General features: G+C 36.6%; 1 protein-coding gene and 1 long non-coding RNA gene across 7 annotated transcripts in view; one reads left to right on the forward strand and one right to left on the reverse strand.

Annotated features, from left to right (window-relative positions):
• Positions 1-25,888, reverse strand: part of CDH13 (cadherin 13) — a 509,619-nt gene that overhangs the window by 309,483 nt on the left and 174,248 nt on the right. For all 6 annotated transcript variants that reach the window (XM_030469853.1, XM_030469854.1, XM_030469852.1 and 3 more), the window contains exon 4: positions 3,509-3,625. In XM_030469853.1, the coding sequence (XP_030325713.1) occupies positions 3,509-3,625 (117 nt within the window). The remainder of the gene's footprint in view (positions 1-3,508; positions 3,626-25,888) is intronic.
• Positions 1,866-24,211, forward strand: LOC115600647. The gene is made up of 3 exons (XR_003989094.1): positions 1,866-1,876; positions 8,879-8,886; positions 24,077-24,211. It is a non-coding gene; the product is annotated as an uncharacterized LOC115600647 (long non-coding RNA).

Consider the following 25,888-nt stretch of genomic DNA (forward strand, 5'->3'; position numbering starts at 1 on the left):
ATAGCCACTCAAAAATAATAAGCTTCCAGCAGTTTTTACATCCAGTTATCTTCAGTTACCCTCTCCTCAGGTTTTTTCTATTGCTACAGTAACAGAAGCTGTGTTTTCTCTTTGCCTTAAATTCACTGCTTGAGGAAAAAAACCCCACCTCTCCGCTGATCTTCAAGATTTCTAGCTTGTTTGCTAGACCACACCACTTTTACTCTTGAGCTTTTGTTGGGTCAGTCCTACCATCTAACTGTCATTTGGCAGCTATCTGTCTATGAGCCTAGAGCAGGGGCAGAGAATACACATACACTATGTGATGAAAAACATCTGAACAAACACCCCTTCCTTCCAAAAGAACATAGGAGCCAAGTAACAAAGAAAAAAATCTCTTCTGGCCTTCACTGAGCATAAAAAGTCCTGCTAATTTTTACCAGGCCACTCATGGCTTCCAGATCTTCTTTGCCAACAATTAAAATACTTTTTCTTATAACGGACAACTCCTTTAAAATAAATAATAAAATCTTGGATTCATCATATGTCCATCAATAAAATCCAACCTTTCAATCTATATTAAAACACTCCCACTTTGTATATTTCCTTCTCTCCTAATAACTGGAAGAAGAGCTGGAACTTGTTGGCCATCTCTGCAGTTACCTTCTTGCACTTTTAGCTCTGCATTAGTGAAAGGATTAAACTTCAAAAAGTACCATCATGCAGTTTATCACCACAGTTAAACTGTGTCTGGAGATTGTCATCAAATAGATGCATAGAACTACCATTCTCAAGATAGCCTTAGAAAATATTTCTGTAGCATAGCACGAAATAACCTGTCACCATAATTACAAGATAAACCTGCATCCCACTGTTTTGTATTTAATTTTACTTGATGTGGATAAGTAAACCAGAAAAGTAAGATGGAGGGAGACTAAAAATTGAATATCATATCCCTGTGCTGTATCAGCAAGAGCTAAACAAAACACATCAATAACAATCAACAGCTGTAGCCTGGGCCATCTGGTCAAAGGCCCATATTACCAATATTTTATTAAAGTATTTTAATCTCACTGGTTTGCCTCAGGAATGAAGGAAAAAATGCAAAAGCTTAAGTTCTGCTAAAAGGTGAGATTTCTCTGTCTACAATCACAGCATGTCTATGATAGTTATTTAATTAAGAGATTCCCTAATAAAGGGTGTGGAAGTGGCAGGGCAATAAACTAATTCCTAAGTGGGTGTGCCAGAAAGCCAGCAACAGCACAAAGAGCAACCTCTACACATGTATTTCCTTGCTAGGCTAAATACTAATTTGAAGTTTTGTAATTAATTAAAGCAAACCAATTTTTTCATTTGTCCAGTGCAATAGCTGCTTCCTGCTTTATATTACCAAACCTTAATGAAGTCCTCCAAAATCCCCATGTATTTTTGTTTATGCTATTGTTTTCTAATTGTGAAATGAAGCTGTATTATTTCTTCTCCCCTGCTCTCCTATTTTTGCATATGCCCTGCTCCCATTTAAGTACTAATAAGCAGTTCAACTGTTGATGGCTGCTGCAATCACTTCCAACCAACCTTGTGCATTTCCAGGCAATGTAGCATGGGTTGGAAAACTAGAGGCACGTCAGGACAGATGAATAAACTACATTGGTAATCTACTAAAGAAAGGGAAAATAACACACTCACAGTGCAACTGGAAACTTAACTTTTATATGGACATCCAAACCAAACCACATGATGGTATCAAACAGAACAAGTCACATCTGAAATTATCACTATCCTACATTTGACTCAGTTAGGAAAACTTCACATTCCTGATAAGCAAAAAATGAAACATTGCAGTAAAAAAGATGAAAGGAATACAAAAGTTGGAATTATTTTTCTCACAGGAAGATGTGTGGTTGTTCCCCTCTTGCTCCCCACCTTGTGAGTCCTTGCAAGCCCCTGCAGTATGAACTAAATTCTACTGATGCCATCACAACAAACTGACATGAGTCCTCCACCCCAGCTGTTGGAAGTTACATGACAAAACTTTGATCCATAATCTGCTTTCCTTTGTTCTTCCTTCTCATTTTTTAAATTCTATCACAACATGCGAATTATCCATTCTCTCTGTGTTTTCTCTCTTCCCCAAAACACTATAGACACCACCGTTATTAAATACTTCTGCAATGTACCTTTACAGTGATTACAACAGACCAGAGACAGCAAGTTGAAAGGAAATTCATGTGGAAAAGGAAATAAATGTAGTGGAAGGGGGTAGGGATAAATAAATCCATAACAAAAAGAAGAAAGACTATAATTTGCTATTTAATCTTCTCACTGAGATAACACTGCAAAACAGAAGTCTTAAAAGTTAACTATTTATGTTAACTTATTAATGTATTAGCCAAAAGTTTAGTTATTGATTGTTAATTCTCAAACACTGAAACATGAAGTGAAAAGTTCAGAAATAGCTTTAGAAAGTTTAGGACACATTAAAAAATTACTTCAGAAAGATAGAAAAACTTACTGAAATTTATCAGATTGGTATAAATTTTTGATGGGTAAAGGGGAGAAAATGAAATCTTTACTTTTTTTTTTTTTTTTTTTTTTTTACTGACAGGAAAAAAAACTTTCCCAATTATTAAAGTAACTGCTTAGGTGTCAGCTGGAGAAGTTACACGTTTACTGTAGACTAAAATTCTGCTCTCAAGCTGTGCATTTAACTCCAGTGATCATACAGGTGGGAATCAGGAACAGACTCCACAGCTGTATAGCTGTCACGTCATTAATACACCTACTGAAGTCAGAGCAATGCGTAAGAGCCTCTGCTTTAAAACCTCCATCATGAAAAATATATTAATGTACTTATAATTTTTGATGCCTAAATGGCCATTCGAACAACTACTGGTATTATAGTTTTAATTATCTTGTATATACGAGCTGTTTATCTGAAGTTCTGGAAAAGTGGCTGATAGGACTGTCATTTATTTGGTTGCCTGCAAACACAAGAAAAAACTTCCCACTTCTATGTCAGACCTTTGCAAACAACAAAAAATAAAACTGAAAACATCTACAAAGACTTATTTTGTCTTTGGACACTAGAAATTAACGAAGGAATTAAATAAAGATGTTTTTACACATAATACCTTATGAATTTTTTCTAGGTCTTGAGAATAGAAACAAGATAATTCACACTATGCAGTAGGATATTCTTCATAACATTCCTGGCCTAGACTTCAGCCCAGTCTAACACACAGATACGCAGGTAGGTAGCAACCCCTACTGAAGAAAGCAGCTGAATGAAAACATATATCTCTGATTAATGCTTTTTACCACAATGTATGCTTTTAATGTTTGCCATGAACACAAAGCCATTTTTAGCTGTCTACATAATAGAGACAGAAAAACAGTCTTCTCTGTTCACTTTCATGTTTCTTATTGTTTTATGGGATATTACTGCCAACATGATAGGCATTGCAAAATTTTAAGACAAATATATCAATTAATTGATATCAAACTTCAAACCTGTTCTTTGCTGACTTACCTTGCCAACAGATTTAGGGAATGGTCCTCTTTGATTTTCAGGAACTAATACTGGAGAAGCCAAAATAGCCCTTTTTTGTCTTGGAAATCCAAGGTTGCTTTCTATCTTGAGGATTTCCTAAAAACGAAAACGAACAATTACAAAAATTTTCAAATATTCAGTTTTTATTTCCATTCCCTGCATCTTTAAGCAAAATTAACATGAACTGCCAGATTCCAAGTTTTGTATTATATGTTTTCCAGAAACTAGTGATAACATATCAAACTATTTATTTAAATCTGTCAGGTTACTGCTCTTACTACAGTGACAGTCAACAGACCATGTTCATTTTGTGTTCCTGTAGGCTACTTTTAAACCTAAGCAAGCGTGGCTACCACCCTAACCTGACAACTGCTTAAATCATAAATCTTAAACAAGGTGTCGCTTACCTCGAATACCTGTATGACATCTGTAAAAAGCCACACTTCAAAAGTCTTTCACATCTCAAGTTGCATCTACCCTTGGTTGCTTCTCAGTCCAGGCTTTTAATCCCACAGAATTTACAGGTGAATTTGCTGAGACTGTCCCCAGTTAATGAACTCTCTATAAACACCAAAAACTTGTAATGTAAAAATAAAAATAGACACCAAAACCAAGGTGTAGGTTAGAATATCAACTAGTAGGCTTTTTTTGAGTTGGGTGTTTTGATTTCGGGGTGGCGGGTTTTTTTGTTTTGTTTTGGTATGCTTGGTTGTTTTTTTTTCCTTAAACAAAACTTCATGCTATTGTATCAGAAACAACAAAAGTAAAAATGGTTTAAACACAAGCTTTCCTTTTTCTGCTCCATTTTCTGGAGTATTTAGTTCTAACTGAGCTTCAGGCAATTCAGCACTTTATGAGCTACAGCAAGCTCTTCACATTGGCCTCTGACCCCTAGAAAACTCTGCCCATCACACCTTTGCATTCTCTTCCCTTCTGCTCTCTGATCCTCTCAGTGCTCTCTCTGCATGAGCTGCATTTTCCCAGAGACCACCCTCTTCCTTTGCTTACAACTCTCTTCTCCAAGCACAGTTACTACCAAGGTCAGAACAACCTCTCCATTACTCCCAGAGCAATTCCCTTGATCCAGGCCCGTTTTTGGAAAACAAAACAAAACCAAATAAACAAAAAATTTTACCACTACAACAAACACAAGGCACAAATCTGTAATGTGCTGGGAATTATGAAACTAAAAGATTTAAATCACTGCTATTCATTCAGGTTGTTGTGACAGTTTTACAAAAGAAATTATAAGTTAAATTAAATGCCTAATTCCAATAAGGTAGTTACATCCTATAGATAACACTTTTCTCTGCGCTCTTAATTCAGAAGCTCTGAAAACCTAAGCTTCTCAGTCAGTTCTGGAATCCATGTTGCTCTTTTAACAGCTGCTACTTTATTACAAAAGGAGAGCTCCATCCCTTGGCTGTATTTTTATAAAATTGCAAAGTTGAATGAGCTTTCTTGGTGGCATGATCTGGATATCCATCAGTCAAGAAATCCACAGGCTGCCCCTGCTGCTATCAAGATGAGTGTCTCCCACGTAATGAGCCTATCATCACCAGAACACTGCTCTACTAGCTTTAGCATCCCTCTTCAAAGTTGACAACAAACAGTAGCAAGGGAAACTCAGATTTTCAGCAGTTAGCTTTAGTCGTGGTAAAGTCAAAGAGCAGTGGGAACCATGCAGAGAATCCCTTCTCACTATTTTGCCAATTTTCATAACTTCTTGAGGCTCATCCTGATAACAGAGTTCCCATCTCTCCCAAAGGCTTTGCCACTTCTCTCTAATCTTTCAGTCTGCAGGCCACTTGGGTCCCTATTTTTGTCTTTCAATTCCTCTCCCAAAGGAATTTTCCTTAATAAAAATTCATGAGAAAGTTCAAGATAAAAACATTTGAAGTGTCAAATAAAAAGGAAAGAGCTGAATTCTTTCCAAAGGCAAATGCACCCAGCAGTAAGCTTTCAAAATCACTTTCACTGTAAACACAGCAGACAGTGTAGTTGGCATGTGTCTATGACATTTGTAAGGAGAGTAAAAGTGACTACCAGTGTGTCTAAAAGGATCTGTCAATCAGTTCTCTAGCTCAGCAGCAGCAGTGCTCAACTCATTGCAGTTTTCACTTGTGCTAACTCCTACCTTCATGGTTGCCCTTCAGCTCGTGAAAATGCAAAGAACTCCCAGATGCAGGCTCTTTGGAAATGGGCAAGACTTCAGATTTATGTCTCCCTGTGGTCTGGATTGGAATGGACCTTTAGAGTTCACCTAGTCCAATGCCCCTGGAATGAGCAGGGACATTTTCAACTAGATCAGGTGCTTCAGAGCCCCATCCAACCTGACCTTCAATGTTCCATTTTTCTTTCCTTACTAATTTGAGGAGTAAAAGGAATTTTCAGATTGCTCAATACCTAGCTCTCCAGATTTTGGTAGTCATAGACCCATAAGCAATTAATTCATCACTTTCTTATGACAGGTTATCCTCACACTTTCTCCGAAGATCCACAAATGGAAGTAAAAACCAAATTATATTCAGTGGTCAACACTGCAGTCATTAATACAAAGAAGTGAAATTCTAAACAAAAGCAGGGTGGTAACACTTAAAGCATTCAGGTCCATGTTTCTGAGAAGGACTTTGGAATGAAAAAAAAAGTCAAAATAGTATTATTTGTTTGGGTTTGTTTCTAAAGCTCAATTTGTTGCATGGAGAGGAAAGTTTCTGCAGACTGGGAACAGAAACGTAAGCACTTCTCTGAGTATGTTTCACAGTGTTTATTCTTCAAATCTTACTACTGTTATTTAAATAATGATTTCTTCATTATGATTTCTCACTTTCTCCTCATCCCCTGGTGTCTAACAGCAATGCAACTGATTAAATGAGCAGCCAAAAACATCACTGTGGAATGCAGGTAAAGAGAAAGAAAGACAAGGTCAAGAGTACTTCACCAACACATTTAATAATTCACTGCTGTTATGGTTACCATAATGATTTCCCCTTTTCTAAAGAACAGGGAAAAAGAAAGAACATTTTGCTTGATTTCAAGCACCTGCAACTGACTGTTTAATCTTCAACCAGTATATAAGACAGAAGTCAAGGAATCCATACTTCTATGTAAGCTTAGCACGCGATTCAACAGTTAAAACACTGAAAAGATTCTCATTTATGGTGGATATATTGCATATATAATAATCCTTATTGAATACACTTATTTAATTTCTTGAAGAAGCAACCCACAAAGGGGTTTTCAGTCACCTTTGCTGGAATTAGCTGATCAAAGGCTACAGTACTTACTGTGTCTTTGTAGCAGCCACAACTCCAGACAAGTATTTATGCCCCAGGAGTCTGGAAAGCTTAGAATGGCATGTCCCAGATGGGTGGTATTGAACCAGCACCCAGGGAGCTTATGGCTGTGATTACCATTTGCTTGGCTCATGCCTGCTGCTTTGTATAACAGAGTAACCTCATGTTCAGAAACATCAACCACAGGCAAAATTTAAAATCTAAAATGTATATATATTGTAATGAATATATGCTTTCTTAAGAAAAGTGCACCAAAAATAAAAATTCTAGATTTCTGATTTTTTTTTTTTTTAATAAGACAAAAGGCTAGGAGAGAAATCCTACCATTTCTTTATCTTTGCTATTTAGCTGCAATATCACCTCTGTGATCGCTATCTTTCAGCTGCTATTTTCATAGGCAGTGCGTTAGCTGATCAGAATCCAACTATCATTTCATTGTCCGCCATTTTGTAAACAGTTTTTGCACCTTATCTTTGACTTCATTAAATTCCCTTTCTAGATGTGGAATCAGTACAGCAACAGTTCAGCACCCAATATGCTGATTCACTGTCAATAAAGCTTAATTCTCTATTCACACTACGCAAGCAACAAACACAGCCTCTTCGTTTTTCTGAGCATCTAAGTTAGGCTGCTATTGAAAGATGCCAGTTTGCCCAAACTATGATGCTATGCAAGTTGCAGTTTCCCCAGATCCCTTGAGAACTCTCCACCCTGTTTTGGTTTTTTTCTTATTTTTTACGAGGGGTTCTTGGGAACTTTGCAGTACTTGATTATTTGAATGAATGGCCTAGTCACTACCCAGTAGCAGGCACCATTACTCTTAGCAAAGAAAATTTCATTAGGACTTGTCATGGGAATAAGGTGGCTGAATATTGGTATTGATTTGTCACGATAAGTGCTTGAAACCTCACTGGAGTGGCAATCTACAATCCACTATGGTGGCCAGAGAACTGGTTGAGTTTCACACTATTTACTTGTTTTTATACACTAAGCTTGATGGTATAAACCGGTGTCAGACCCAAAATCAAAAAATAAACTAAATTAATTGGACGTTTGTTGCAAGCAAAATTCCTCTGAAATAGCAAATGGGACATGATATTCAGCAGTATGTTGGTCTTCCTACAATATAACATCACTACATAAAACTGAAAAACTAAGACTTCATGCAGATCAATTTAAGAAGAAATAATTTTTATATAATTCTCAGCTGAAATTTCACAATTGTGCTGCAATACTTAGTTGTTTTGTCTGTGTTGTTTCTATCATCAGAATACTGTTATCATCAGAAGTATTAATAGCAAATTTTTTCTAAAATGTGTCAAAAGAGGAAAATACCTTCTCATGTTGTTAATACTATGAAAATCTAAGAAATGTACTGGAACTTTACTTGTAAGTTAGAGAAAAACTGTTTAAACAAATAATTAACTCAGTGAATAAAATTAAGAATTATAAAGGTCAATGGCATATTCACAAACATCTGCTCAAAAGTAGGCTGTCCTCAATGCTGTAAATGTCACCCTAAAGTATACTTTAGAACAACAAATACAGCTAAAATCCAGCATGCTGAGGGGAATAAGGTATTTCAGAGAACATAAGCTTCTAGGCTTATGAAGCATAGTCAGATATAACATCTGGGTAATGGAAAATGTTGCTGGAACTTGATTTAATTAGGCTGGGTGTTTCTACTACTATAATTGTTACATAAATAAAGAGACAGATACGTACACTGCCTAACCAATACACCCATTAACTTCATATACACTTGGTCATCTCAGACTACAGCTTTGCTTCTATGCAGTTCATCTAGCTGTGCTATAGGTATATAGGATGGAGGTTGCCTTTATCTTTAGGGGAGTCAAGAACATATTAGGAAAAAAAGAATTATTATTTTTAAAATTATTTGGTCATGTGCAAATCATGACTATTTTAATGCTAATTTATTTTAAAGTATTTTTGTAATGCATATATGACAAAATGTCAGCTATCATGGAGACAAATCTGAACTTTTGCTTTCAGAAATGATACATTCCGTTATTGCCCTGAACTTCTGCAGTATCTTTTGTGATGGAAAAGTCCTCTTTCTATTCTAAGTTTCATTAATCTTCACACCTGACTTATTCTGTGTCAGGGAAAGGTTTTTCTAAGATGATAATGGACTAAATGCCATTAACTTTCCTTCCATACACATTAACCACGGGAGTTACCTGTTCTGAGAATAATATAGAAATGACAACCAAAAGCCTATTCTTTTTTCAAATTAACGTTTCAGACTTTTCTTGTCATCATTTAGTGAGTGTTATTTTCATTTGAACCATATGTGAATCATCCCCTCTTTCAGGAAGTCTCATATTGGTTCCACACTGCTCATTAAATATAATGATGTATCCCTTATACACAACCAAAAATGCTCTGACTGACTGCATCTGTCAAACAGCATTGCAAATACGGGCTTAAAGACAGTGGCTGACCTTATGTCTCTGTCTTCACCAGGATGCGCTAACAACACATCATTTATTACCATTAAAAATATCATTCTCCCCATCTCTACTGTGCTTACACTGGTTGCAAAGCAAACAAAAATGGCCTTTGCAAACAAAAGACTGCTTTTACAGCGCGCCAGAAAAAAATCAAAATTCTTAAAGATGTCCCCAGACTTTCAGCACCTTAGGTAAATGTAGCATAAATAAGGAAAGTACTTGCTGATGCAATTGCCAAGGCAGACAGACTTAGAAAAGTGTCCTGTAACGAAAAATTACCTTGGAAACAGTTGGTGGTTTTTGTTTTTTTCCTTTTTCCTTTAAACAACAACGTGTTCCATTGGGTCAGATACCAGGCTGCTATTGAAAATAGTACCAGACGCATAGCGGAGTTCTGAAGCAAAACCTTTCACAAATCTTATCCCTTTGAGGCTTAACCAAAGCTACATGGAAAATTCATTGCACAGCATGGACACAAAGCCTTAGCTTCTTACTCTTAATATTCCTACTGAGTCCACTGAGTGGATTCCTTTCTTCATTTATATTGGAGGAACTCAAAATGTGAGAGCTTCCCTTTAACCCCCAGCAAGCTTCACACATGTAGAAAACACCCTGATTTCCTGAGTGAGAAGGGGGAAGAACACATACAACACATATGTCAATGTTAAGGCATAATAAATGAATCAAAGATGAACCCTTTTGGGGGGTAGTAACCAGTGTGTATGGACCATATGTATGTATGTATGTAACAATGTATGTAACAATGTATGCAACAATGTATGTAACATATGTATATAACAATATGTATGGATCAGTAGCAGACAATTGACAACTCCAAATGTGGAAAACACAAGCAGCCATGAACAAGGTGTTCCATGTTTCACTGCTGGGATACAAGGACAATTTCTAGTAAAAAAAAAAATTCGTATGTAAAATAAATCGTGTTCATAGCAGAAGTTGCCCTACTTTGGAAAAAAAAACTTTCTATGCCTTGCTGCAGAGCAGCCAGCTATGAGTATACAGAAAACGAACATGGTTTAGGTCTGTGTTCTGGATTGCTGAAGTTCTATGGAATTCATTGCACTGTATCAGTGCTGCACAAGAGAAATTTCATGATACCCTGAAGTAATAAAGTCATGTGTACCCTTTAATAGAACTAGTAGCTGCAGTCCTCATCCCGTCTCTGAATGGATGAATAAAACATGCTTCTTCCTACCCCTTGTAAGGTCCACAGCTGTGATAACAATTAAAACCTTCTCAGTCCAGCTCCTCAACAATTTTTTGAAGCTCTATTGCCACGTATTCCATGTTATGCCTCAGTTTCTTCATCATGTCCATTTCTTCAACAAAACAAGCCCTCATCTTATAGAATCAGAGAATGGTTTGAGTTGGAAGGGACCTTAAGGTCATCCAGTTCCACCTCCCCGCCATAGTCAGGGACACCTTCCACTAGACCAGGTTCCTCCAAGCCCCATCCAACCTGGCCTTGAACACTGCCAGGGATCGGGCAGCCACAGCTTCTCTGGGCACCCTGTGCCAGTGTCTCACTCACAGTGAAGAACAACTTCCTAACATTTTATCTAAATCTACTTGATTTCAATTTAAAATCATTCCCCTTGTCGTGTCACTACACACCCTTGTAAATTCTAATTCCAAACATTATTTACCTTGCCATTCTTCTCTAAACACTGCGTGATCCTGCTGTTCCTCCCATGCACCTCTTGCATTAAAAAGTAACATCTCTTTCTCTTAATCCAGGTCTCAGTGTAATTCTACCAGACTTCTTTTTTTTTCAGAAAACATTTATTCCTTAACATTCATTACATTCATTTTGAATTTGATCTCTTGAATGCTGGTGATTGATACAATTTTACCTAAACTGAAGTAATCTCAAATTTGCATTTTTGTTTCCAGAAATACCTACTTTTTATACATTCTTATGCCCCTCCCATCCTTTTTCTTTTTTTTTTTTTTTTAGCAAAATCTGTCTTGGCATTACCACCCCAAAGCTTCCCTATTTCACCCATCTTTAACAGATAACCAGTTCCATTCCCCTACCAAAAGCAAAGCCAGTGTCAAAATTTCTGAAATCCTAGTACCTTTCGGAACACTTTTGGTGCAGCTCCTTCAACTTATTCAAGACAAGAAAAGTAACAGCAATTCCTTGTAATATCATATTTTGAACTCTGATTTTCTCATTGGAAGCTGACATGAGATGCACAAAATACCACAGCCCAGATGATAGATTTGTACATGCCTTAGATCGGTCTACAGCTGGCGAAATCCCACCAGAACATACCCAGGACCCTGTTCTGCCCTTCCCAGCCATCTTCTCAATGTGCAGCCAGCCAAGGCAATTCAAGGAATGTATAAATTCTGCCAAATCACAGCAGTGGCATTGGTGAAAGCACCAATTCAAGAAGCAGGACAGCAGAAAGAGAAGACCCTTAAGCTACCAGCAGACCCATGGGTTCCAAAACTTCCAGGTCATTGCTTCTCACTTTAAATAAGAACAGATCTTTATTTAAAATGAGAATTAATTCTTGTCATGTTGGACTGATACGCACATTAAACATTATCTCTTCTTTCTCTCACAATACATCACTAACCTTGACTGTCCAGAAAGACCTCTTATTTTCCCATGCTATAAAATTCTCATGTGGGAATGAGGAATTTAGCCTTTGGCCTGAGATTTCACAAAACCCAGGGGAGGCTGTGGAGAGGATCACTACGCAGACATGGACTGTGTGTCCTACAACCCTACCCCATGCATTTTGGCAACCTGCACTGTGTATGTGAAGTCAGTTGGACATACCCAGATGAATTATATTCTTTGCACAGCAGAGATTACATATAGGAGACCTGGGCATGGGTATTGTAAAAAAAAAACAAACAAAAACCAGCACTAAATTTGCCAGTTACCTCATGCTGAAAAAGAAGACCCCTTTTATTAAGAGTCTGAGAAGTGTGTTTCTTGTTGCAGTAATCAAGTACAGAGTAACTGGGAGGGAGTTTCAATACTTTTCTTTCCATTAGTATTGGTACCCTCTTGCATGAATGGAATGTAACGTGGCACTTATGTGCCTGCACCACATCCTTCCTCCTTCCTATTAGATTAGGGCCGTATTAACTCCTAGCAAAAATAATAAGTTATATATGACTGCAAAGCAGGAATGCATTATATTTAGATTATAGATCTGTACAACAGTCTGGATATATTCTCTTAGACTTGACTATGCATGTGTGGTACTCTACAGAGCTGGTTTCTTGTGCTTTCCTATACGGGAGCTGCCAGACTGATAAATGAAATGGTAGTCAGTGATGAAGACAAAATGCCTGCTTACATCCAGGCTACAGCAAAACTGCTCATTCACCAAGCTAGATTTGTAAGTAAGTTAGTCGAAAGAGCTGAAATGTTAGTGCATTAATCCACTTCACCACTTTGTCCAGCTACTCAGAACAAATCAATTAACAGGCATTAACTGAGTCCACAGAGCTGAAATTGTAGTGTATTAATCCACTTCACAACTTGGGCTGTATTTTTACTCTTCAATACAAACAAATTAACAGGGAGTAACTGTCTGATACCTGAAGCCTAATTCTATTCTGTGATAAAAATAAAGAAACAGTGTTGCAGTGTCTTGTGGACAGCTTCTAATTACTATCTATCTGGGTGGTATAGGAGTTGTAGTGGACTCCAACTGTATTTGTCAAAGATGAAAATACAAGATTTGAACATACCCTGTGTTATTCATTCCCCATTAGAGCGACCCAACTAAATTCTAAACCTTTCCTTAGTCTGGACAGTCTCAATGACCCACATACCATTACTGGAGAAGAGAGTATGCAGGTGAAGTTCTAACTTAGATGAGAGGTATCTAAAAATTTACATGCAGTAAACCAAATTTTTAAAAGTGTAACTACCAAGACACTCAAAAACCCCCAGTCATTCACTCAAATTTTACTTCTGCAGAACTTGTAAAATATGCTAGTTAGAAATAGCAACATTGTTTTGACTTTTCCCGTATCTATTTTAGGGTGAGAAATCAAAGATCGGCTTTTTTGCAGAACATTTCCAAAAGCAAAGTGAAACATGCAAGATGGAGACTCAGACATAGGCTTGGAGATCTCAATGGATTCTCACATTTCTCCTTAATCACATGCTGACAATGAAGTCTAATCCAGGAAATTCAAAGAATGTACCTGTCAGGAATCCGGAACAAATTAATTGCTATACTGGAACAGATCAATGATTCATGAGCTGTAACATCAAGCTGCTAACAATATTAATTGCCACATACTTCAGGAAAAAGAGCCTACAATGGCAGGAGGTACAGTTTACAATGGTTTTAAGGTTTTTTTCTGGATTATAACTGCTGAAACTGGAGTACAATACATGAAATGTGACACTGATAGTTCAGTACCATGTATCCTTAAAATTCACATTTGGATCTGAGCATTTTACCCTAAAAACATGCAGATATAGTAGGATAGAATTATTTATATTCCCTACTTCACACCTGTTGACTTTTAACTGAGTGTCCTCATGGGATGAGAATAGTCACCACCTACACACAAGTAAACAGGTTTTATTGAAGATTCCTGACCAAGAGAAAAGAGATCCAGCCTTACTCCCAGCCTGCATGCCACCTGTTTGGTCACACCACTGCTACTTTTACTGCTTTGTCTTTGTAGCATTGGCCATGGACTTCCTATTCTGGGTTTCCAGTCATTGGGAAGCAGCATCCAAGTTTATTAAAAAGAAGTAATCATTCAAAACTGTCAGGGCGGTGTTGGAGCACTTCATAGCTCCTTATTGACTACAAAGGAGTGACTGAATAGGTCAGCGGTCAAAGCATTCACAAGGGGCAGAGAAGACAGATTCAGTATTGTTCTATTAATTGTTTCCAGAGACCTTCCAATGAATCATATTATTTTAGCACTTACTTACACCCCACAGATTTAAAAATTTTGCTCACGTATCTTGATTTTTAATCCAGTGTCTTTTTCAGAATGAAGTGATACATTCAAATGCATCCAAAAACCAGGGCTTTGACCAAAACAGAATATATCAACCCCTTAATTTCCACTTCACTTTTTTGTTCATATTTCATATTTTTTCAGTTCTGTCAGATATGTTTTATTTTTATCTATACGCATTGCCTTGCTCCCGAAGTCACTGAAGTCATTAAAGTCAGACCTGTGATGTCTGCTGCCTTTTCTGACATATCGGAATTTAAATAGGACAATTCGAGAATCAAAAACCTGAGTTCTCACAGCTTGAGCTAAATCAGCAAACTCTCTCTTCTCTTTATAATTATCTATCATGCAGCTAGCCCCAGACTGGACTGTATTTAAATGGCTTTATGAATTTGTAAGACGAATTTGTCAGTTCTTGTCACACATGCCAAGTACAAATGTTCTGCCTCAAAATGTGACCAAAGACCCATTGTGTATATCAGATTGTGCACAGCATGTTGCTTCTATGAAGTACAGAATTTCCAAGGAATGTAAGAAAATTAATTTTTCTCTGTGTTATTCAACTTTCTTTGCACCACTCCCTTTGGTATCTGAACATAACAGTACAAACTATTAGCATGGCACTTAAGGTTCTGGTTGCTATTGTCTGACCATTTCACAGTGAAGCATAGTAAAATAGCTTTATTTTGCTGAACTTATCTAATAGAGACAGGTTAATAAATTGAAGCATTCATAATTTGATACATTTTGGTCCTGTTTCAGTTTACAGACTCTCCATTAACAGACCCCGAAATCTGAGAACAAATACATTATCTACCATTATACGCAAGTTTCTCAGATGAGTAATTTTTGATCTTCAGATTGCTCAGGCAGTTGCTTAGAAACATTTGTCTGTATTAGTTACACAAGTCATGTGGATTTATTTTTCTTTTCAGATTGGATGGCTTCTATGAATAAGCAACAGAGCATGAAATGCAAATTTCATGATAGAAAAATCAAAACTTGCTTTTGGCAAGGATTTGATTTATTACATTTACAGCACAAGATGAAAACAAAAAGGTTATCTCTAATCTGAATGACTTGACAGGGGAAGCAATGCTTGTGCCACTTGGAGAACTAGTGGCATAAATTGCAAAAACAACAAACAAACAAACAAACAAAATTTTAAAAAAGGAATTGCATGGAATCAGTGGAGAGCATGGCCTAGGGAGCTTGTTTGGCTGAAAAGATCATTCACAGAAACATGAAGACAATAAAGAACAAGATGGAGGCTTGGATAGTCTTGCTATGGCATGAAATGGAACCTGTAATAAATTATTTTACTAGTTATCTACATAGAAAAAATGGGTTTCTCTTCTGCCGATTAGTACTTTCCAGGAATTAGTACTTTCGTAGATTAAAGAACAGGTAGTTAAATCAGAAAAAAAATCATGGAGAGTCAAGTAAATTATTATTTGCCTTTTTCAGAGATTTAAGCAAGAAAAGAAAGAGAAGCAAGTAGTCTTGTTCGTATTGATAATAACAGCTAGGTCTTACTCCACAAGGTTGAAAAAAGTATTCACTAGTATTTCATAGCAGACTATATAGAAATACAGTAGAATGTTATTTCTGCTGCTACTATCAGTATGAAAAACATTGAAATTCACACCTTTTTGCTTCTGTAAAGGAAGCACTTGTATTTGCCTGTTTCTCCACTGAGAGGAATGATTTTTCTATTGTATGCAACAGTTTATAAAAGCAAAATCACTGGTTCAAAACTAAATATAGAATTTTATGAGCAGAGGATGCTTCTTTCAGTAGAAGAGAACCATATATGGTAAAACTATGTTACTGAGCATACTCTCAGACCGAGATCCAGGCTACTTCTACAAACTATAAAGCCTATATACAAAACATAGCCAAAGTAATGAAAAACAAACCAAACAAACCCTGAAGAAAGAAACAGTGCTAAAACAATGAAGGGAAACTAAGAAAACTACAGTAACATTTTGCCCCCAACCCCCCATAAATATTTAAACCCAGACTGCAAGGGCTGATGGACAATAAAATCATTCCCAAAGAAGAAAGTATATCTGAGTTTTCTGCTGAATCATTATGTGACATTGGAAGATAAAGTTACTGAGTTTGATTTTTAGTGACACTTGTTACAGCCAGCAGAGTTACATCTCATCCCACTACTAATTAAGTAAAGTCTCTGACTAACTACCGTGGTACTCCCTTGCAAGCCAGCAGCAGTGTTAGAAACTAGTGCCAGTGAGATTGCCAAGTGACAGCAAGTGTGACTAGCAGCTGAAGACTGCCATCACTGCAAAATATTTGTGTCACCAGTGTTTAAAACAAGCATAGTTCTGGGTGAACTATGACTAACCCATGATTAAGACCAAATCCTTCTGCTAGCAGAAACAACATTGAGTGATGTGAACTATGTATGCACAGTCCTTGCTTACTGTTTAATGGCCAATCTTATAAATCCTAGTAAAGGCATTCCACAAAACCAGCCAGAACTGGTGTCACATTCCAAACACTTCTCTCAATATTCAGTCAAATGCCAAAGCGTAATTAATGAAATATTCAAACAGTGAATATGAATTTGATTAGTAAACAAAGTTATAAATTTTTGTTTTAGCAAAACTGGTCTTCAATAAAACCAAAGTTCTCCATTGCAGACTTTCAGTGTTTGCATAAAGACTTAAGAATTTCTTAAACACCAAAAAATTACTTTTTTCCTCCCTCCTTTCTCAAACATGCACCTCAGTCAGATCATGCTCATCCATTTTTAATAACACATTGCTCCCTTCATAGCTGTATACAGAAATTTGGTTTAAGGAATACAAGCTTATAAATTGCTACCCTTTGCCTGCCTTTTTAAGAAGGCAGGGAAAAAGAAAAAAAAAAAAAAAAGAAAAAAAAAAGGAAAGAAAGAAAAGAATCAACATCCTGAACTAAGATTAAAAGCTACATTCATATTAAAGAATGGTGTCTTTTTACCATTGAAACTGGAGCTGTAGATTATTCTGTGCTGATAAAGTACTACAGTGGACAAGGAACTTTCTCATAATGAACACTGCTGTAAAACAATTTATCTACAAGAAAGGAAACAAGTTTGCATAATCCATTTACGGTTGATTCGGCTTTAGAGGAATTTGTTATATAAATATATCTCACCCCGGGGAATTGTTTTGCCAAAATAACTAATGAAAGTGTTTGAGCAACTTAACACTGATAATTAATAGGATTTTTCAGTATCACAATGGACAATGGCATCTTCCTGTGTTCATTAAGCATTTCACCAGTGAAGAGACAAAAACTTGGCAGACTCCAAGTGGCAAATACATCAGAAAAGGGAAAATGAATTAACAGCACTTGCAAAAATGCTAAGTAGGTGACATATTTTAACTGATCATCAAAAGGTGGTTTACGGCACTTTCTTAAAAAACATCCCATCACTCAGTTAATTATCACCTTAAAAGTCTTAATTACTAGTTCATCCACTGTCCAACCGACATTTTAATATTCTGCTGTCATGGTGGAATATTTGACTAAACATAATCAAATACCGTTATGTTGTTATACACTTTGCTAGCAATCACAAGCTATGTTTGAAGTTTAGGTGTCAATATCAAACCATCAAGAAGGATTACCCCAGGTAATCTCACAATCTCATCAATAATGCCTTGCCAGCTATAATTCTGTAGAGACTTAAAACTTACAGTGAACCTTACCTGCTTTTGTGGTCACATAATTATTTTTATTATGCTTTGTGGCAATGTTGGCTGCCAAAAAAGGTTGTCCTAAAATCCCAGTGTGACAAAAATCAATTTTCAGATGCAAATGAGGGTGCCATAAGTGACATTTTTCATACCAAATAAATTGCCTGTCTGTGGCTTTGAACTAATGGATACATAAACAAGAGAGATTGGTGCTGAGGTATTGCATTATAATCTTAGCAAAGTTTTATGAGACACATGCTACAGGCTACAAAGTGAAAGTAAAACAGAGAGAGGGGGCATGAACAGTTTGAGGAAACCTGAAAGAATAGATATAGCTCTTTTTTCTTACATTATTTTCCTTTTTTTTTTTCTGAGTTCCCATTTCCCTTCCCCCATTTTTCTTTACGGTTTTAGTGCTCTGTATGACCCCTTCTGCCTGCCAAAACTTCTACCTAACTATGACTCTCCACCTCTGCTCCTCTCTGTCCCTGACCTGTCTTCCCAGTTTCTCTCCTAGAAAATTTGCACAAAAATATTCCTTCCCATTATTCTTTTTTGAATTCTAACAATATTTTTTCCAATTATTTCCACCTCCTTGAGTTGATAGGCATTCCTTGGCAGGGAGATTATTCAAAGCCACCCCATTGTAGCTGACTGCAAACCCAGTGCGAAGAGCCACTAAGGTAGACCTCAAAACTTCGGCTTTTATTTCTAAAGCAAAATGTTCAGAGGACAGTATGAAAACACAGTTTGTCAACATTATTAAGAATCTTTACAGCAGTTAAGCACAAGAAAGAGCTCAGATTAAAGATGCTGATCTGAACATTTAGGTAATGAAGCAGGACCAGGCCTCTGGTGACATCTCACTGAGGTGTCAGGGAGCTATGTCCCTCTTCAGGCACCACATCTGCATGAAACTTCAGTTGAAATCTTCAGTTTCAAACTATTTTGTTTGCTACACAGATGCAAGGATTACAACCAGACCACTCTTAGATAGGTCTTCCCCTTCACATCCCTTTTTCTTTTTCTCTGTATCACAAGCACTTCAACTTTTGTATTAAATAATGAAAGCATGTAGATTAGTTCTGTTTTGCTAAATTTGTGTTCTTATACCACAAAGTGCAATAAAACTGTTGCGTTTAAACTTTCTAAGAAAATACAAGAAATACACTGAAATGAGCATTAACTTTAAAAAAACGCAGAGACTTTTAAGTGAACCTATTTCTCATGTCACATATGTCTACACCTCAAAAATATGAAGAGATCTACATTTGCACAAAACTAACAACAGGGTTTTTCAAGGCTTGTCTGAAACTAATCTTGAATAATCACACTTCCTGAGCCTGCAAGTTTTGGATAGAAGTCCTGAGAGATATTTACTCTTGCAATATAAATAGAAACATGATAAAACCAGTATTTTTATGCTATGTTGATAGTGTTGTTTCTAACTATAGCTGAAACGAAAGATATGATTACATAATAGCTTTTCAAACTTCTTCAAAAGGTTTAAGTAAAGTTCAAATCTTAAGCCTTTGAAACTTTAATCTTGAAATAAAGATCAATCTTTTCGTTATTTCACCTTTTTCTCATGTTAGGAAAATATGAACAGTACTAAAGTGACAAAAAACTGAAGCCTGTGTCAGACTTGTCCCCATGCATATCCACTTGCAAGACTAGTATACAGATTTTGGGGAAAAAAATGACAAAACATCCTTTTCAACCTCTCATCTTGATGTCCTTGATAAATAATATTGCTGCTGCATCTTAGTTGGTTTTGAGTTCTGTTTGTTTGGAAGTAAGAGGGAGAAAAATGAGGGAGAAATGTTGCTGCTACACAACTAGCTGCCTCCTGAAAAACCAGAGCTCCCTCTAAAGTCAATAAATCAGTGCACCTTGACTTTGCCTGTCAGCATCAGCAGCATGACAGGGAGGCAGAACAGGCAGAACAGGCTTCCAGTACTGTGCAGGCAGAACTTTGTCTGGTTGGTCAATACCATTGGTGTATTCCTCAGAGGCAACAGTTTATTCCCATTGCCAGAGCAACGCCTGGCAAGACATGCATATGGAATTCAGGCAGCACGCCACAATCATCTCCACCCTGTTCTGAAAAGAGAAATTATGATGGGAAGTGGAACATACTGTTCCATGCCTTTTAAGGTCACCCCAGAAATTTACTTCACAGGCTAACTAATATCTACAGCTTCTCTTTCTTCCATCATTCCATTTCCGCATGGTCTTGCAACCCAATGCAGATATTTGGAAAACAAGTCTTTAATGCCAAAGGTCTACAAGTGACTTTGGTGGCAAAATTCTGTGATCAGATTAGCTATCTTTATCACAGCTGGTAATGCAGAAAGTGCCCAGAGAAAATTCCCTACTGGGAATTATTTTCAGGTAAATCTAAACCACAGAAGAGAACCATGGTCTGTTCATCCTTTACAAACACAAGAAATACTTCAAGATTGCACAAACTATAGATTGGCATCATAAAGTTAATGTAAAGCTCAATTTCACCCTGTTTTACAGTTCTTCCTTTCTGTTTCCTTTCTGAAACTTTCACGTTTTCTTGAGAAAAAAAAATAAAAAAATAAAAAAACCTACCCATAAGACTAAGCAACAGACCATAAGATTTTCAGCTTTTTTTGATGCTGATCCGTGTTGGACCAGATCATTACTTCCAGCAGCAGAAGACACCAGCCAAAAGGTTGATTGCATCAGATTCACTAAATTGCTGGTTAAAAGCCAGCAAAACAGAAATTGGAATACTATATACAAAAAACCACATAAAACACAAAGGAAAAACTTCTTAGATACCAAATATATTCACTGACATTATTTAAGGGGCAAAAAGATTAAAAAGTTTAGTGAAAAATATGCTGAGAGGTGGTTCTGCAGTCCTGATCTCCACTAGTACTGACCAAAGCTACTAATTTATACAAGAAGTTAATTTAAAACCAGAAGATATAATACAGCATAGTTTTATGAACCCTTACTAAATAAATGTAGAGCCCTAGGGCTCAGCGTACTTTCATTTTAAGTAATTGTATTCCACGTGTAAATATTAAAGACTTAAATATACTGGGATAAATTAATTTAGACTTGCTAAAAGGTTTCTATAAATAGCCCCGCATGATTTCATTTCTTCGTATAGTCGGCTTTGTTGACAGTTACTATAAGAACAGAACATTCCAGTTTCCCTGTCATGAACCTGAAACAGTCGCCTAAGGAAAGCCTTTCATAGTTAGAACAAGGCAGCTACTAAACCTACCTCTTGGTTTATCTATGTAGTTGGAGTTGGAGTTCATTAACTTGTCAGCATTGATTCCTTTTGAATAGGAAAGTGAAATGAAAAAATGACGTGCAAATCAATATCAGCTGTTAAGTCATGTTCTCATTTAGCACAGTGTCAGATATGAAATATTGAAAATTAAAAAGAAACTTTTTAGTGAAAAAACATGCTTAGTGTGCCATTTTTTAAATAAAAGAATTGCTACAGTGAATTAAGGTAGTTGTCATCCCACAATAAAAGTCACAGCATGTTAAAAGTTAAAGAAAATCTTCTAAACCCTATTTTTATTTTCAGGTAATTTTTAAAATTGCATTAAGCTTAATCATCAGGAAAAGCATTCAAGAATGTGTAATTCATGCTCTTTAGTTGGCATAAAAGCTGTGTAGCACATCTGTAGATCTCTAGTGGGAGAGAGACATCTGCTAAAAGGACTTCCACATATCCCAGTATAACACTACAAGTTCACAGACATATTCTTGGAAAATATATTTCACTCATGTAAATCACACTATTATCAGAAGGGACTACAAATTGAGCATGTGAAATGATAATAACAGGGTGTCAAAGGCCAGAGGAAATCTGTTGGAGATAAGCATAAGGTAAAGGCAAAGATCTATTTGTATATTCTGATATGTGCTGAATTTCTTATTACCTTTCTAGAGAGAACCAAAGTCAGAAAACTCTACCTGGCAAACTGCAGGCCACAAAAAGACCTCCAAGATGCCACTCCATGCGTCCCTGAAGTTGAGCTCAGAGATACACCATCAAGCAAATGGCTTGGAGCAGAGTTAAATCAACCAACCAAGTGTAATAGCCTTAATTTCAAAATTGCTAGGTCTCCACCAGCGAAAGATAAAAGGTCCCTATTATCCCGTATCTGAATAACTTATCTTTAATATACTTATTGAGTATCTCCATTTTACAGGCAGAAATCTGGGGCAGAAATGTATAGAAGTAAAGACTTGGTATAATAACTCTTTCCTTTTGCCCAGCCTCTGTTTTGTCTGAAAGTTCTTTGGGCAGATGCTATCTTTCACTACTATGATAGTGTGTGAGTTTCTTACTCACTATGTGTGAGCAAGAAAAAGTCACCATCCTTAACAGTGGTTCTGTACTACAACAGTAAAATGACAGAGAAATAATACAAATGCAGAATGGTTTTGCACTCTCCCTTAATTCTTCTAAACATGTACTGTTACAATGGAAACTAGAGTCTTATCTTTTGATTGTCTAGAGTCAAGATTAATTTCCATCACCTTATTTTCTCATTTTATAATTTTAAAGACTAAGTCTTAATCAAGTCACTTATCTAATTCACAATTTTTCTGAAACACATTTTCAATTAATAAAATGATCCTAAATACAGCCTAATGCACTGAATGCCAACTAAAAGGACACAATAATTACCAGCAGTGACAAGGAACTGGTAAAGCCATTAAACTAAACCAAAATAATTTCTCTCTCACAACTCTCTGTCCCATATTTTCATACCACTAGAAGATATAGTAATTATGTCCTTCAAATAAACCAGATATTTTTCTGTTTAATAGAAAAATATTAAAGGAAACCTTTCCCTTTATACTTCTAACATATTTACCATACTTTTCCTCTAATTGAATACAGATGAGTCAACTTTTCTGGCAGATGTTAAGTTTATTAAACATCACAGGACTGAACAGAATCTGCCTTATGGTATTTACAAATCTGAGATATAATTTTAAAGTAATTATAGTCAACACACAAAATCTGGGATTAAAAGCTACTGAATAAGTGTGAAACTTCTGAGATCCTCTAAAGAGCTACTTCATCAAAAAAACCCACCCCACATTAATTTTGCAGGGATTCAGCTGAAGGCACAAACAACATTAAAAATAACTAAAGGAATATTTTTTTCATGTTTCATAGACACAAAATATAACTAGCATACTGTGACTGTCCACTAACATTATACACAATTATTATTTTATGTATATATATCAACTTGATGCTAATAGTATCCAATGGAAAGGGCTATACGATATGATAGTCCCACTAATACATTCCATTTTCCTGGCAATTAAAAAACATGGAAGCACTAACAATTAACATCAAGGTCACCCTCAAATAAACTTTTATTTGGACACTCCTCATAGCAGATTTATGACTAGAGCCAAAGCTCATTAAAGTCGGTGGAATGACTCCTGTTGACTTAATGGAGATTGCACTTGGTGTACTATGTTTTCCTATGACAGATTAATTACATGGTTTTGTGAATAATCCTGCCTAAGATCAACCCTGTAAGTTGTAAGCTTCAAGCCTTACATCACATATACATACAACTTTGTTAATAATGAGTAGATGTGAACCATTCAGAGACAAATCTTCCCTGAGTTTTACTTTTAATCTTTAAACTGAAGTTTTAACATTCCCTCTCCTTACCTCCACCTTAATTCCTGATTTGAGGGTCAATATGAAGCACAGCAGACTTCTCTGGCTTTAATGACCACATCAGATTCAAAAGGATGGTTTTGGGGAGTGGGGGGTAGAGCACGAACCACATAAGGACAACAGAATATGGTGGCACAGAGGAAATAAAGTTGTCTGCAGAGAAAGTCAGAAAGTTACTTAACCTGCCATACACAGCTACATAAGCAATAAGGAGCCATAGCTTTTTGACATAGATGGGAGAAATTCTCAATATAACAAGGATATGGAGCTGTTGCAGCAAGTCCAGAGGAGGGGGCTGGAGCACCTCCCGCATGGAGGCAGGCTGAGAAAGTTCAGCCTGGAGAAGAGAAGCTGTGTGGACACCTCAGAGCAGCCTTCCAGTATCTGAAGGGGGCCCACAAGGATGCTGGAGAGGGAATTTTCATCAGGGTCTGTAACAGTAGGACAAGGGGTGATGGGTTCAAACTAAAAGAGGGGAAGTTCAGGTTACATATAAGGAAGAAATTCTTCCCTGTGAGGGTAGTGAGGCACTGGAAGAGGTTGCCCAAAGAAGTGGTAAATGCTCCATCCCTGGCAGTGTTCAAGGCCAAGCTGGACAGAGTCTTGGGTGACATAGTTTAGTGTGTGGTGTTCCTACCCATGGCAGGGGGTTTGGAAATAGATGGTCTTAAGATCCTTTCTAACCCATACTATTCTATGATTCTATGATTGTATGATTCACATGGCAATAGAACATCCAATGTCAGGAAATGGGTAGAATTTTGCATCATATTAAGTTGGTTGCACAGAGAAGTTGACAATTTTTTCCTTTAACCTGCTGCCGAAACAACTCATCTCTGTTGAAAACCAAAAGGAGGGGCAAACAAACATAAATTGCTCAGTATCAAACTGCAGGTATTATTGAAACAGAGTGGATAGAGCAAACAGTTTTATCAATGTTAAGATTATGATTTTAATTAAAGAGTAGGAATGGGACTTTGTTGAAAAAAAGTCACATTTTTCCTATTAGTAAAATAACCCAATCTATACATATTCTTATATTTCTCAACACAAACCTACAATGTAAGCATTGAAAAGAACATGTTTTAAAGTCTCTCCTGCAAGATATCCCACACTATAATATATTAGTAATATTTCTACAGACATAGCTGGAGATTAAATACATGTGAACAGTTCGAACCGGACCTCTCAGTATGGAGGTTCAAATTTTTTTATAACTAATAACAGTAAATGAATGAATTTATAACTGATGTATATTGACTGAGGTGGTATGAAAACAAATAATGAAATGCCTATTTCTTAAATCAGGAATTCACTCTAAGTTTTTTTATTTCTAGCAGACAATTCTGCTGCAAAGGCTGGTACAAAAAATACAGAATACTAGTGTAATAATAATTTTAATTTAAGGAATGTGTTTATAGTTTGCAGTAAGAACAGCAATAAGAACAGAAGGTCTAGTCTGAATGTTCTTTGTTGCCAGGTGCTACCACACTGGAGCACAATGACTGAGCCCACCTGGACCCACCTAGGGTTTTGTCTACCCATACAGTCTTTCAGCAGTCAAGAATTTCCTATCAAAGGTAAGTGTCTGACTTTTTATTTCATCTTCAGGGAAAAGAAAAAAAGTCACAGGTATGAGAATATTTTTCCTGAGCAGAGAAGAAACTACAAAGTGTAGTAATTGTCAGACAACCAGGAATATTGAGTTTACTGGCATTTTTGTTAGCGAGTTCGACAATATCCAAATCAAAATACTACACCCCACAAGAGCCCTCCAGTGTCCCATTTCACAGGGGCCGACATGTTATTTTAACACCACACCACTGCGCTTGAAGAAAACTCTTTGCATTTTGACACAGCCTTTTATTAACTAATTAAAGCACTACTTTCAGTACTTTAGTAGCATGGGATTTATTACTTTAGTATAGTGTGGGATATCTTGCAAGAGACACTTCAGTACTGCTAACCATTTAGTAACTATTAGTAGTGCAGATTTCTTGCTAGCATTTCTTTTTTGGAGAGGTCAAAAAAGTTGAGTGTTACTAATGTGTGTTAATGTCAATGCATGTATAAAGTCTTCAGCATCTCTTAGGAGAGTCCAGTACTTCACGGAATCATACCCTTGAAATTCCGATACACAAAATTTCTATGACAATATCTGAGAATTAACATTTGGTTCA

Source organism: Strigops habroptila, chromosome Z (assembly GCF_004027225.2).
Source record: "Strigops habroptila isolate Jane chromosome Z, bStrHab1.2.pri, whole genome shotgun sequence".
Classification (NCBI taxonomy): Eukaryota; Metazoa; Chordata; class Aves; order Psittaciformes; family Psittacidae; genus Strigops; species Strigops habroptila.